The sequence below is a fragment of the Myodes glareolus genome, chromosome 16 (genome assembly GCF_982192425.1).
Source record: "Myodes glareolus chromosome 16, mMyoGla1.1, whole genome shotgun sequence".
Lineage (NCBI taxonomy): Eukaryota > Metazoa > Chordata > Mammalia > Rodentia > Cricetidae > Myodes > Myodes glareolus.
This window is the reverse complement of record NC_142041.1, coordinates 69,633,392-69,648,778: the sequence shown is the minus strand read 5'-3', so window position 1 is coordinate 69,648,778 and position 15,387 is coordinate 69,633,392. Positions and strand designations below refer to the sequence as shown.

The following is a 15,387-nucleotide window of genomic DNA, read 5'->3' as shown; positions in this document are numbered from 1 at the left end:
GAGGAACCTGCTGTTAGACCCGCCTTGAGCTGCTCTTCAACAGTAGACGGGGTTGTCTTGTTAGCAATTCAGCTCATGTTTGATGGGACTCAAATTGCAATAATTGACACATTAAAGTGGCCCATTTCTTGAAGCAGTAGGCTAGATTCACAAAACAGATTTGGCTATAATAGATTAGCTGGAATTTTATGCAAGTTTACCCCCAAATGTTTAAGGGCATTTAAATGAAACAGATTGAGTTGGTAGGCTTGGAGTTTGTTCAGCTAAACTGCAGCATTTCTTTGTGTTGGAGTAAGCGTGTAGCTGTTTAAACAGCTTTATTAAAGGAAAACTTCAAAAGCTTCGCTCATTTGTTGTTTTGTCATTTTGTTGTTAAATATCCAGCCTAGTAGTTTTTAGTATCCGTCCAGCTGCAGTACCATCGCCATAATCCAGTTTTAGAGGAGTCACATTACCTCAAACATTTTAGGCTGCACCTCAGCCCAAGCAATCCGTAATCTGCTTCATTCCCTATAAATTTGCTGCTTCTGTTTGTTTTATATATATATAGGTTCGTGCAATAATGTGGGCATGTCTATATCTGTAATCCACATGCAGTATACATAATCTTTTGTGTATATGATGTGCATAATAGAGTTTACATATTTTAATCTTTTCTACCTTCTTTCACTTAGCATGTTTGCAGGGTATTCCATTTTATAGCTTCTATCATCAGTTTTTATGCTTCTATCATTTTATAATGTGTGCACCAACTTACGTTTCCCCCATCACCAGCTGACTGGTACTTACAGTGTGTGCAGTTTCGTACCATTGTAAGTCACACTATGGACAGCTTCTTGTACACACTGGTACAAGCATGCTTTTCTTTCTCTTCAGTGGTTTGCTGGGAGAGATGTTGTTTTCTTGTTGCATCCTAACATCTAACTTTAAAGAAACTTTTCTAAGCAAATGGACTGTTTCACCTGAGGAGTTTCCGCTGGTAGTTGGGAGAGCTTCTGTTTCTCCATTCCCTCACACACATTTGACAGTGGATACTTCCTTTGTCCCCAGGTTGCTTTTCTTCCGGCCCCTTGGTTGTCATTTCATCACCTTCTCTGTCTGGTCTGAATGAAAAGTGAGCCTTTAGTTTTATTGTCATTCCCGTTATGTGCTGGATACTTTGCTCTGTCTCTGACTTTAATAACTTGATTGTGATGAATCCCCAGAAGGCCTGTGTTTATCTCTCCCCTTCACTGAGCTTCCCAGGACTGGAGGCTATTGCGGCACCTCAGCTGTGGAGGTTTCCTAAGTAGTTGTTTTCAGTCCCATACTCCCTTCTCCCTGTGTCTCCCTGTAATTTTCATTTTGTTGCAGAACTCCGAAGTGTTGTTGATTTTTCTCAATTATTTTACTCAAGTCATTTTTTTCTTTGTTTTCAAGATTGGATTATTTCTATTGATTTGTCTTTGAATTCAGGGATCCACAGTTCTATCTTGTCAGGTCTGCCATTGAGTATTTCTTACTGATTTTTTTTTAATTTTAGCCCTTGTATTTTTTTAATTCCAAAATTTTAATTTGCTTCTATTTGTCATTCTTTCTTATTAAGATTCACTATTTAGTGAGAAATAAATACACCTTTAATTTTTTTCTGGCTTTAGTGCATCTAATGCATAAGCTGCTTCAGAAATCATTTATTTTTATACCATTATTTGAGGTCATTTAGAGATAGTTTCTATTAACTGTTGTTTTTCCCGAGAGTGCTTGGGTTTTTTGGTTTTTGTCTGTCTGTTTCCAATTGTTTTATTAAATACTAGATACTTCAGGAGAGACGCTTAGCAGTCTTGATCTGGTTTCTGCTCTCTAGACTGTTATGGTGTCCTCATTTAACAACTGTGGTATTAGTCTCTGCAGCATATGTAGTCAATGGATTTGGGCTCGGTTTGTTATTTTGACCTAGAATGTGTTGAAAGTTAAAGTTCCATTTTAGGTAGACACGTTAGACTACAGACAGCTGGCGTTGCTACTTTTCCTGAAGAGAACTCGTGATCTCTGTCCTTTCAGACAGAGTTCCGCCTTCCTCCAACACAGTTCTTAAATGTGTTTAAGTTTTACATTTTTCCTTTTTACAAAAATATCTTTTAAATATTTTAATTCAAAATATGCACTGACTGAATTGAGAAAGAATGGAGTTGGTTTGAGTTAAGATTTTTGAAACTCCAAACTATTGCATAGGGACTGGCTGATTCTTTGACAAGGAGAGCTGATGAACTCATTGCCAATTTGGTTGGAAAAACTAGTGGAATAAATCACCAAAGCTATATTAAGCCTGTGCATTCAACAAGGCAATGTAGACTGTAGCTCCTAGAATTTTTCTGTAAAATGAATGTAGTGTCTTAAGACTGTATTTGAAAATGAGTATTTGCCAGTCACAGAAGATTGCATACCTCACATCCATCATCGCTTAATGTTACAAGTCATCCAAGGCAGTTTGGGTTTACTGTTTACTAATAGCACAAAGCATTTTGAGGTCTCATTAATAGTTAATAGTTCCATCAGCATACTTTTCTAGTGATGATTCTGCAAGCCTAGTCTCTAAGGACATCTTCCCTAAGATAGTGCTCCTTGTTTGTAGGGTGGAGTGTCTGACAGTGTGTTACTCCTCAGCTTCCTCACCTTGTCTGTCAGTTGACCCATTACCGTACTTCATCATATTTCCTGTGCTTTTTATTTAACTACCCTCCAGTACGCAGATGTAATCTTTAAATTATGTTCTGATAGTAAAACTTGCTTTTCTGTATGGGTGAGCACTCATCCCATTACCGCTTATAAAGTGTTCACCTCCGTCACTAGTCAAGTCTTCCTGTCTCATGAGTCATTCATCTGGCCTGTTCGAAGCCAGTCAGTCCAGCTTCAGTTAGCCGTCTCCTCCTGCCAGTTCTGTACAGGCAATTTTAGTCGCCTTAGAGTCCGCAGAGCAAAGGTTCTCGCCCATGTTTGTTTGTTTGTTTTCAAAGTTGTCTATTTATTCTTCCATGTGAATTTGATAATCAGCTCATGAGTTCCTTGAAAATACTATTGCATTTTACTTGGGAATATTTTTCAATAAAGGTTTCATTACTTTTCTCCTTTAACTTTCAAGACATCATTAAATTTCAATAATTCTGTTAATAGTTGCTGTTTTATAATCTAAATTTTTGTTATTGAATTGTTGGATTTTGTGTGTTTATTTCACATCCCTACTGTATTTTTGTAGAGCCTTTTGAATTGTCTGCATATCTAATTGTATCCTTACAATACCGATAGCCACAGTTTTCCCTACTGGTCTTTAATGTTGTGCATGGCATTTTCCTATATTATTGTGCTTGCTAATATATCCTTAGAGATAAATTGAAACCGTCATAGCAGGCATACTTTACACTTCTTCCTAACCTTAAAGAAACTGTGGCATCATGAAATGTTTTCTGTAAGCTGTTGATAGCTGTGGTTTATTCACTTGTTACTCTTTGTAGGTTAGGAAGTTAGTCCTAGTTTGCTAGGTTGTAGGGTGTGTATATCTTTGTCCTATTGATGGTTTTATTTACAAATGTAAGGATAACTTTGTGAGTGGTCTTTAATCAACACAAATTATATTCATAGATTTTCAAATAATAAAGAATTATTTGCAAGAGAAAATTTTATGGCGGGGTGGAGGGGAGCATTCAAGGCAGGGTTTCTCTGTGTAGCTTTGGAACCTATTCTGGAACTCTCTCTGTAGCTCAGGCAGATCTTGAACTCACAAAGATCCACTTGCCTCTGCAACCTGAGTGCTGGGATTAAAGATGTGCACCACCACCCGACTGAAAATTTTATTTTTAATTGCTGAATTTAGATGATAATGATTTTGTATCAAATTCCTGAGTGTATTGTTATCCTTTCTACCTCTTGTTGAATCTGGTGTTAGGATTATTTCAGTTTCCTAAGGTCAGGAATCATTCCTTTCTCTGTTCTTCAGAGCTACGTGAAAATACTGTTAATAGCTTTTGTTACTTGAGTCCTCTCAGAACTTGTCTGAAAGACTAATTTGATTGATAATTCCTTTAGTTTATCAGATATAATAACCGATTCTATTGTTTTTAATGAATGACTATAGTTTATTCAGATTATCTATACTTGGGAAAAGCAGTTTTGTATTTTTTATAGAAATCAACAGCTTTTATGATTTTAAAAATAAAGCCATGCAATACTATTCTTCATTTTCTTACATGATATTCTATTACTTTATCTGTAAGTATACGTCCACTTTCAGTGCTAGCTACTGTGGTTATTCTCAAGAAAGAGAATTTACAAGTACCCTGTGCATGGGAATTACAAAATAGCAGTAATCTAAAAAGATAAGCATGAAGAACAAATTGCTTGAGTTTTTACATGTATTTCTTTGATATCTGTGTTCCTGACTCTTTAGCAATGTTTTAGAAAAGGGTACTGCTTCAGTACATAATTTTTCTTTGCCTGCATGTTCTTTGTAAAGGCATTCTGTGAGACTTTAGAAGAGACTAACTACCATTTACAGAGAGAACTACTGGAAAAGCAAAAGGAGGTGGAATCCCTGAAGAAACTGCTCGGGGAGAAGCAACTTCACATAGACACATTAGAGAGCAGAATGAGGTGGGTCATGGCACATTCCCTCCAGTCCGGCAAGGCTTACTCCTCACATTCTAGTCTCAGTGGCCTTCAGAGTTGAATGCGACTTCAGAAGTTTCTGATTCTCAATGCCCTGGGCTCTTGGCCTACTTCCTTGTAAACCGATTGGATGTAGGAGACTGAACATTTCAGGATGAGACACCTCAGGAGATAGAACTCTGACTGTTGAGAAAGTGAAGTGCTTTCGTGTTATCGATGTAACATGACGTACTATCTTCTAACTGCAAAAGCTGGGGTTTGCCTCCCCACTGGTATATACTAATGCATGTGGGAAAGACTCAGGTAATACAGCTGCTGAGTTCACTGTTGAGTCCTCATTTAGCAATTTACTAGCTTGACTGTGCAAACTTAGTGGCTGGAGGCTAAGAAAGCTGCATGTTTTCATGACAGCGAAGGCACACATGTCTTCTTCAGAAGAAATAACTTTATGTTGTGATGTACTTCTAGAACATTGTCCTTAGAACCTGAAGCATCACTGTATTTGTCAAGAGCAGAAGGTGGACAGATCCTAAGGGTGGAGTCCTCTGTACTTCAAGTCAATCGGGATGCCTTGGATGAAGACTCTAGGTATGTAATTGTCATAGGGGTTCTGTGGCTGTGGTGAAACACCAAGACCAAAAGCTACTTGGGCAGAAAAGAGTTTATTTGGCTTACCTGTTCATCATTAAAGGGAGTCAAGACTCAAACATGGCAGGAACCTGGAGGCAGGAGCTGATGGAGAGAAACTGCTTCTTGGCTTACTTCTGGTTTGCTCAGCCTGCTTTCTTATAGAACCCAGGACTGCCCAGAGGTGGACACTACCGTCTGTGGACTGGGCACTTCACTATGATCATTAACTAAGAAAATGCCCCGCAGGCTTTCCTATAGCCCAATCTGATGGAGACATTTTCTTAATTGAGATTTCAGAAGCCTTTAGATTGTGTTAAGTTGACATAAAAGTATCAAGCACAATAATATTTAGTTTACTACAGCCTGAACATTTCAGTCCAAAGAGTATTCTTCATGAACTTTGTGTTACTAGATCATGAATCTGCTCATGGAGAAAAAAAGAAAAGAAAGAAAGATATTAAAGTACCCTGGTTTCTTCCTAAGAAGTGAGTTGGCTGGCCCTCCAGTCTTTCCTAATTGGCAAATTGCAGGCGACTGTGAGACTTTTCTTGGGAAATCAGGTAGAGGCCAGTGAGGTGGCTTATTGAGTAAAAGTGTTTGCTGCCAAGCCGGACAGCTGGCATCCAGTTCCTTAGTCTCACCTCAGTAGAAGGAGAGAACCAACTCCCTTAAGTTTTCCTCTGCCCTCACACGTACATCAGCACACGCGCAGACACTCTCTAAATGAATGAATGTAACTTTTAAGTGGATAGCATCTAAGGAATGACACCGAAAGTTCACCTGTGATCAGCATAAACTTGCAAATACATGTACACATAGACACACAAGTAATTTCTGGTTAAATATGTAACGACTTTCTGTGAGAAGATAGCAATAAAGTGAACGCATGTGTCTTCCCTTGTCCACTTCACTAACATGATCCTCTTCCTTTCCAGAGCTAACAATAAGCCACACTTCAACCCTCGAGAAGGCAGAGGTGCGATGGCAGCCATAGAGGCCGCACAGCTGGCGCCCAGGGAGGAGGGCGACTAGCGCGGTGAGGGCTCTCCTCAGCAGAGAGCAGGGGTGCACTGTATAAAGTTTACATACAGTCTCCTTGTAAGTTATTGGAGTAAGAACTATATTCATTGCTGCTTTTAACTGTCTTTTCCAACATTGTATTTACTACACTGAAAAAAAAAACTCTTTAGAATTGTTATCAGGGCCCATATTCTTAAATACTTTACATAAATTATTACAGTGTCTTGCCTGTATATTGCTCCAAACTCTACTCTGTGTGTGTGTGTGTGTGTGTGTGTGTGTGTGTGTGTGTGATATGTGTACTTGTCTTAAATCACCAGTTATAGTAGGTGAAAACTAATTGCATGTTAGAATCTGGGTGATGTTTCTATCTTGGACATGATATAGGTTTAAATCAGTGGACACCATAGGGAAGATAAAGATGAATCAGTTTGAAATGTTGCTTTGTCTATCATCTCTAAATAAAAATTGCTTGTTTGAAATGTTAATACTATTTAAAAAAAAAAGATGACTTTCTAAAGCCAAAGATAATGTGTCTTGAAGATCTGTAATTAGATAGGCAAAATGATAAAATAGCCTTGATTTAAATGATGATTAATTAATGTCAAGATACTTACTGTAAGTGTCCTGATTTATTAATATCTTATACTTGGATATTTTCTGCATAATCCAACTCAATTCTCTACCCACTGGTCCAGTGGAGTTTGCCTCATTCAGAACACTACCTCTTTGTGCTAATCAAGACATATTCTTTTCAAAATAGATTACAGTTTTGAGGCAAGTGAGTTTCAGAAAAAGAAATTAAAATAAATAACCATATATACTGCAAACTTCCCAAGTAGCTTGACTCCTGGTGTTCCATTTGTATTTCTCTGTGTATGAAGATGTTATGCTATATAATGGCTGATTTCATTTATAATGTATTTAGCCAACTGATGCACTTTATGATAATTAAACTCCTTTGTGCCAAATTCAGCTGGTGAGTTTCTTTAGTAAGTGGAGTTAGCTGGAAGAATGTTGTATGCCTTTACTGCTATTACAGAGGTCTTCTAGGGTCTGTGAGCCAGCCTTGTGAAATGTTGGGTCAGCTCTGTGTACAGTTGTGGAAATGCCTTTTTTCATCTTGATAATGTATGTTTTCTATTTTCATTGTTTGCATATTATTCTTAATGTGTATTGTAATCACAGTAACATCTCAAAATTCCAATTGGCATTGGACTACATATGCTTTCTAAAATCTGAAAGACCCTCCTGGAGAAAAGAATAACATTCTCATTTCTCCTTTATAATCTAAAATGGTATCAGTGTCGTAAGATGCATATTGAGGTGTAGTTGTTTAAAGTTCTGCTCATATACATGCAGTGACTCTTGTTAACCTTTGGTCTTACAAGGAAAATACTTTTTACCAAAATAATAAAATTAAGTCTTTGTCACAATACACATATGCTCTGAATCAGAAGCAACTGGTTGACTTTGGGAATGTGTTCCTGTAAGAAGGTAATCAACCACTCAGAGGCCCTGTTGACCCTCCATGGGAAGCCTTACCCTCTGAGGAGTGGGGGGTGGGAAGGAACAGAAGGGGGGGCTATTTGTTAAACCACTACAAATTGAGGGTTTTATTATACTGAGAAAATCTGCCTGAAATTTGGAATACATATTATAAATGGGGAAAAAATCTGTTCAAAAAAGACTTTTCTGTCTATAAGGTTGAAAGTGATTGTCCTCCAAGCCAAGCAACTGTCATCTTGGGAAGCACAGTTGTGTTTCCCCCATTCCTTTGCAAAAGATACCAACGGGGCTGGTCAGCAGTTCACCCCTGCATGGAGAGGTAGAGTGAGGCGTGAGTTTCTCACTTGAATACCCAGATACTCACCACCATCAGGCAACTCTGCACATGGCCAGTGGGAGGGGCCTAGAGTGTATAGAGACCCAGCCAGGTCTTGAACTGGCCTCTATCTTTATGGCCTCTGGAGAAGCACTCATCCCTGCCGAGTAAGTCTTTTCACCTGCTGCTGGTTAGGTTTGAGAAGTGCCCGCGTTACTCTAAGTAACCCCACTACCTAGGCTCTGTAAGGAAGTTCTGTAAATTCAGGGCTTCCCTGGAATGAACTTGGGTGGAATCTTGCCTCTGTTAGGAGGACCTCCAGAGGAATTTTAGCAACAAATGGTACTGCATATTTTGTTAACAGAATAAGATGGATAAAATTTGTTTTTTTGAAAATAAGAGAACATTTATTAGGCATAAAGAATATGAGACTCCTTATAGTAGTTTAAATGAGAATGGCCCCCATAGGCTCATACATTTGCTTAGTCACTAGGTAGTGGCACTATTTGAGCCAGATTAGGAGGTGTGACCTTGTTGGAAGAAGTGTGTCACTGTGGGTAGGCCTTGAGTTCAAAGGTCCATGCCAAGCCCAGTCTTTCTCTCCTCCTCCTCTCTTCTCTTCTCTTCTCTTCTCTTCTCTCTCTCTCTCTCTCTCTCTCTCTCTCTCTCTCTCTCTCTCTCTCTCTCTTCTCTCTCTCTCTCTCTCCAAACCAAGATGAAACTTTCAACTCCTCCATGCCTGTCTGTATGCCACTGTGCTCCCTGCCATGAACTAAACCTCTGAAACGGTAAGGAAGTCCTGAGTTACATTTGCCTTGGTCATGGTGTCTCTTTACAACAGTACCTAAGACATAGTTGGTACCAGGGACTGGGGTATTACTGTGACAGGCCTGCCCATCTTTTTTGTTGAGGAATATGGATGGTTTGGAGACTTTGGACTAGAAAAGCAGCTGGACACTTAAGTGGCCATCCTAGTAGGAGCACAGAGAACAGTGCTAAGGGGATCTCGGCTGTGAAGTCCCAGCTGAAGGGGTTCCAGAGGGGAAGAAGACTGATCAATCTTGTCATAGAGATTTCAAGACAACCTGGTATTGACTTAGTTCTGTAGTTATTAGTAATCACTCTTATGCAAATCTATAATGAAAAGGAACAAGATAGACAAAGAGAAATACAAAATGTGTGGTCTGAGGAGAAAAGCAGCAGCAGAAGTGTAATTGAGCTAAGTGCAGTGCTCAAGGAGATAAACACGTGAAATAAAAGTTGATAATAAATGGAATAAAGGGGGTGGTGACCTCAGAGCAAGCCCCCACCCAGCTAAGCTTCCCGCTTGTGACAAGGAATTAAAGAAAAGCTTAAGCCATGCAGAAACCATCAACAACAGAGAGCTGACGTAAATGTTCCAGTCTCAGCAAGCAACACAGCTTGACAGCTTAGTTTTGGCCACGTGAGTCTGGCTTTACAGTAAAGAATATGAGAGGCAGGAGTGGAATCTCCCCAGCTAATGCCACTGAAGCTAGGAGTGTGCCAGGTGCGTGTCTACATGAAGCGTCCAGAGAGGCCATGGCATGAATCTTGAGGGTAAAGCCTAGAGTGTGTTGCAGATGCTAAGATGCTGGAGATGCCAGAGTTGTAGAATACTTGCCAAGGAAAGCTGCAGACTGCATTTGGAACCAGCCCAAGAGAAATAAGTCTGTTCCAGTCAACAAAGCCGAAAGGAGTTGGGGATCGATCAGGAGAGCACTTTGACATCAGACAGGAGATGCAGAGTTTGGAGTTTGCACTGCTGGATTTAGTTCTTACATGGGGCCAGAATTTCCTCACTGTGCTGCTTTTCCTCCATTTTAGAATGGAGTATTTAGTGTGTCCCGTGCCAGTTTATGTTGAAAGTAACTGTAATGTCTATTCTATATCATTGTATTCTGGAAGTAACAGTAATGTCTATTCGATACCATTGTATGTTGGAAGTAATTGTAATGTCTATTCTATACCATTGTATGTTGGAAGTAATTGTAATGTCTATTCTATACCCTTGTATTCTGGAAGAAACTGTAATGTCTATTCTATGCCATTGTATGCTGGAAGTAACTGTAATGTCTATTCTATACCATTGTATGTTGAAAGTAACTGTAATGTCTATTCTATACCATTGTATGCTGGAAGTAACTGTAATGTCTATTCTGTACCATTGTATGTTGGAAGTAACTGTAATGTCTATTCTATACCATTGTATGTTGGAAGTAACTGTAATGTCTATTCTATACCATTGTATGTTGGAAGTAACTGTAATGTCTATTCTATACCATTGTATATTGGAAGTATGTGATCTGCTTTCTTATAGAAGAGAGTTTGAACTTTGGACTTTTAAACAGTGTTGAGACTGTTTGAAGTTGGACCTAATGCTCTTTTGCATTGTGATAGAGCTACAAGCCTAGGAAGGCCAGGGACTGAAATGTGCTTTGGCTAAGAACGGCCCCCATAGGCTCATCTATTTGAATGCTTCTTTGCCAAGGAGTGGAACCATTTGATATGAATAGAAGGATTAGAGGGCATGGCCTTGTTGGAGGAAGAGTGTCACTGGGTGGGCTTTGAGGTTTCAAAAGCTCCTGCCAGGCCCACTCTTTCTCTCCTCTCTGCTTATGGATCACATGTACTCTCAGCTATTTCCAACAACATACTTGCCATGTGTTCTCTGCCGTGATGGTAATGAACTGACCCTCTGAACCGTGAGCAAGTCCCCAATTAGATGCTCTCTTTTTTTATAAGTTGTCTTGTTCATGATGTCTTTTCACAGCAATAGAAACCCTAAGTAGGAAACTCCTTTTTCTGCACAAAGTATGTATGAAATAGAGTATTTATATTCTATTATAAATATTATAAACTCGGGCTGCTATAGTAAAAGTCACAAACTGGGTGGATTAAACAACAAATTTATTTTCTCATAGGTCTGGAGGCAAGATGTTGAAGATTGAGGCTCTGGCAAGGTAGGATTCATGTATGTTCAAGTGAGCACTTGCTTTGCACAAGGTAGGATTCATGTACGTTCAAGTGAGTACTTGCTTTGCCCAAGCACCGACCATGCATCCTGAGGCCGTTTTTTTTGACTAGTTCGTTTTATTATTATATTCATCCCTCCATTATCCTCCCGTTGATGGCCCCTTCTTCCCAACTCGTCAGCTAGTCTCCAGCCTAACATCTGCTTTCCTGTCCTTTTTTCCCCTTTTTCTCCATGTTGCTTGTGGTCACAGTCTTTATCACCAAGACAGAAACCCAACTGTTGCCACCTGATCTCCTGACGCCTGCCTGCTCCCCAGCCTGTCAGACCCCAGTGCCTTCCCCACCTTGATACATCCCTGGAAAATAAATAATAAAGGACCTAATCCCCTTGCTGGGGTCTCCTTCTCAAGTCTAATATCCACCTAAAGCATCCTCCTCACAGCACCCCAGATTCCACGTTTACTGTCTGCTTTGTAATCATGTCTCACCTGTCCTCCTCCGCACTTGCTCCAGGAAACATTTTCTGTTTCCCTCTATTCTTTCCCCTACACCTTGTACCTAGAAAAAGATCTGTCACACAGTGCATATTCAGTTGTTATGGAATGGCTGACATCATAAAACCTGAAACTGGGTTATTGGAGAAATTAAAAGTCAAAAGCAAGAGATGTTTAAAAAAACATTTCAGTCCGAGGCCTGATACTCTTTGGTGTCATGCTGTGCTACTGACTGAGAGGGTGGTGGCAGCTCAGACCCACAATCCTGGCTCAGTGGAGCATGCTACATACTGTGACGAGGGAATCCAGGTGAAATGCTCTAGTAGACGGTAGATACAGTTGTCCTAAATGAAGAGGAAGCGCCTGACTTCATGGAACTTCTCCTCTGTGCCCTTCACACATGCAGCACTGTCTAGAAGGCAGTAGAGGTCCATATGGTAGAGGAACGGAAATAAAGGTCAGAAAGATAAGACTCCACACACGCCATGGTGACAAGTGTCCTGGAAATACACCTGCAGGTGTCTCACCCAGTTCCTTTGCTTTTCTTTCCCCAAGTAACTGATTATCACAGAAGATCATGTTTTCCTTCCAAAGAAATACAATGATAGCACAGTACCACACAAAGTTTCCTCTTTGCTAATTTTAATAAAAATGTAGTGTGTAAAACAAATTGTAAGAAAAAGACATTCAAACACAGTACATTTGAGCTCATAAGTAGTCCGAAGTGCAAGACAGCCATGGCCATGGGGTGGGGTGGCTGTCAGGGGTTCTGTGAAGGTGTTTCCACTGCAGTGTGTGGACATGAACCCCGTATGGCTGGTGGGAATAACTTGACAAGATCCAACTGTCAGAGATGTTTATAGCAGACTTTCCATGAGAAAACTGAAAACAAATGCTTAATATGTGTGGTTTGTCTCAATACGAACAACGCACTGTTCTCAAACATTCAACATGACGTTTCCGTATGGACGGCTGTCAGGTCACTGCCGATACACAGTGCACCGTTCTCAAACACCGCAACACCACGTTTCCGTACGGACGTCTGTCACGTCACTGCCGGCACACAAACCTCCCACACTGACATTTTTGGAGAAGTGACACGGCCAAAGAGGAGGAGTGGTGTGCAAGGAAGAGCAAGAAGCAGGCTCAAGCAGAGGACCTCGCTGGCAGAGGTTGAAAGCATCTGCTGGGCTTCTCTGCACAGCAAGAAAAGTGGGGTGGTGGTTCTTGCAGGGTGATGGTATACCAAAGTCACAGGAACAAAAAAAACCCTGGCTCCGACTTTCCTTCTGCACGTGCTTTAGACCCAGCAAGACCACCGCAGCCCTGAAGGGCCTGTCTCCTGAACATGTGAACACTGTGAAGCTATTTAGTCTATCGATCACTAGCTCTTGTACTTATTTGCTTATTTTTTTTTTTTGAGGAAATATTGTTTAGGATTTTGGAGGGTCGTTTTATAACATGTGAATAGCTTTAGAGCCGGAGAAAGGCCTTTGTTGTGTGCACTGAAAACCATGAACTAAGACCCTGAGAGCTGTCTGTCGTCTGTAGGCTGGATGGCCGCAACTCACCTGAGGTTGACCTTACTTACACAGACACATAAACTATGTAGCCTGAGGTATCTTGGAACTCTATATGTAGACCAGACTGTCCTTAAGCTATGATCAGCCTCCTGCCTCTGCTTCCTGAGTGCTAGGATTCCAGGCGTGTGCATCACACCCAGCCTAAAACAGAAGAGGGTTTCTGGGCAGAGCTGACAAAAAAAGAAATGTGAACTTGTGTCTACTTGAATTAACTAAAGAATGTGCAGCCCGATAGGGAAGAAAATGTCACAACATGTGCGCTCAGTCATCTCAAATGGCAGAAAGATGACCAGGGAACAAGGCAGCTAGTGCGAAGCCAGGAGGACAGTCTGGTAGATTGGTGCTTTGACCTCCATCCACTCTTCAAATGTGTCTACACTCTGCTCCAAGAGAATAGCAGCGCATTTGCCAGGGCCCTGGAGGGTTGTTTTTGTAATATGTGAACAACTTTGGGGACAAAGCAAGACCTTTGTAATCTCAACCAAAAGTCATAAACTAACTAAGACACTGGGAACTCTTTCATTTCTCAACTGGATGACAGCTACTCTCCTGAGGCCTGCTCTTGTCCGCACGAACACATAAATAGAAGGTTTGTCAAATGCTTGACTTTCCGTCCCCAAGTGCTCTGTGTCTGCCAAATGTTTCAGAGTTTGCAATAGGCCTTAGTGCCCTAGAGCCTCCCATGCTTAACCCTACCTCCTAATTTCTTCTAGTTAAGAACCTATTTCAAATTTGTACAGACCTATGCTTACATTTAGATTCTGCTTCTTATCAAAGAGGCACGTTCATTCACTTTTCTGAGTATTGGTGATCATGTGTAAGGGAGGACTTGGATAGAGTATACAATGTGCCCAGCAGTATGCTTAAAATAGTCACAGGAGCCAGCGTCATTGACCCCGGGAAGCAGGGACGTCCTGTACATGCTGAGCAGTGTGCTGGTCTCCGTGTCAGGTGACTACGGTATTATCCTCATTAGACATTTCTGTTTCCCCGAGCCTGCTACACTGTGCTCCCAGAAGATGACAGCTCCCTGCAATGTCGAGCCAGCCATGATCCACCTTCTTGGGCCTGCTTAGAGATGCCGGAGCCCCAGACTTTGCCATGAAATATTTTTAAAGCACCCAACTAGGCAATAAATGGGAGCTTAACCTTTTTGGTCTCATCCCCCAGGACTTGTCAAATTCACAGGCCATAGTGGACCATTCCTGTTTCTCGAATGTTTGAAACGTAGCCCTACCCCAAAACCTTCAGGCAATATTTTCTCCACATTTCCTCTCTATAGGGAAATAATGCCTAGACACAGTCCACCTTCGTGTGCCATTATATAATGCTTAAGAATTGTTTTTATAAGCACTGAAAATTAAAATAAAACTTTCCACATAAATGTATCAGATTTACAGAGGTCACAAAGAAATCAAAAAGTCAAAGTTGACCTACTCAGGATCAAGTTTCAGATTCCTCTAAGTTTTTCTTGGAAGCCTTTTTTTCCTTTTGGCTCGTGTGTCAACTATGTCAAGGGAATAGTGGTGATTTCCTTTGCTGTCAAGACAAAGACATCGTACACAGAGGCATTTCTTAATTTCCAAGGTGCAAAATGGTCACATGATAAAAGGGTGCTCACTGGAAACTGATTCCTCATATGGCACAGGTTTTAATTTAAGGTGGTTAAAAGTGGGCATTGTTTGAACCCCTTTTCCACACCTCTCTTCACCAGCTGCTTTCTAAACTTTAGAAAGGAACTTGAATTATGAATAAGAACTCCCTCCCGTTCACCCCTCTATCCTGAGATCCCTTCCTTCTTCCATGGAGTTCTGGAATAGAGGATAACAGGAACCCTATGTTCACTGCAGATGAATAGAAGTGTGCCTATGGCACACTGCGTCTGTGAAGGTCAGAAGACAGCCTCTCCTGTCTGTCCTCACCGTCCACCTTGTTTGAGCCTCTTTGTTGTTCAAGCTGCATCTGCCAGGCTAACCGGTCAACCAGCTTCCAAGCATTCTGCTGTTCCTGCCTCCTGTCTCACCGGAGGAGTGCTGGGCTTACAGGCGCACGCTCCCACGGCCTGCTTCGTGTGGGTTCCAGGTGTTTTAACACAGCGTCTCATTCTTGTCCAGCAAGCACAGCACTTGATCCAGTGCGTCAACTCCCCAGCTCCATAGCCCAATGCAGCTCAGTCTCTGATCCACAAAGATTTCTGGCTATC

General features: G+C 41.0%; 1 protein-coding gene across 6 annotated transcripts in view; it reads left to right on the top strand.

Moving 5' to 3' along the window:
- Snx16 (sorting nexin 16) overlaps positions 1 to 13,698 on the top strand; it is a 29,017-nt gene extending 15,319 nt beyond the window's left edge. For 4 of the 6 annotated variants that reach the window (XM_048420000.3, XM_048419997.3, XM_087897267.1 and 1 more), the window contains exons 7-10: positions 4,487 to 4,623; positions 5,107 to 5,226; positions 11,056 to 11,094; positions 12,581 to 13,698. In XM_048420000.3, coding sequence (XP_048275957.3) covers positions 4,487 to 4,623; positions 5,107 to 5,226; positions 11,056 to 11,094; positions 12,581 to 12,839 — 555 coding nt within the window. In that variant the 3' untranslated portion in view covers positions 12,840 to 13,698. Of the gene's footprint in view, positions 1 to 4,486; positions 4,624 to 5,106; positions 5,227 to 6,203; positions 7,260 to 11,055; positions 11,095 to 11,358; positions 11,499 to 12,580 lie in introns of those variants that run through there. The other 2 variants (XM_048420002.3, XM_048420001.3) reach the window with 2 other exon arrangements.
- Positions 13,699 to 15,387: the final 1,689 nt, after the last annotated feature.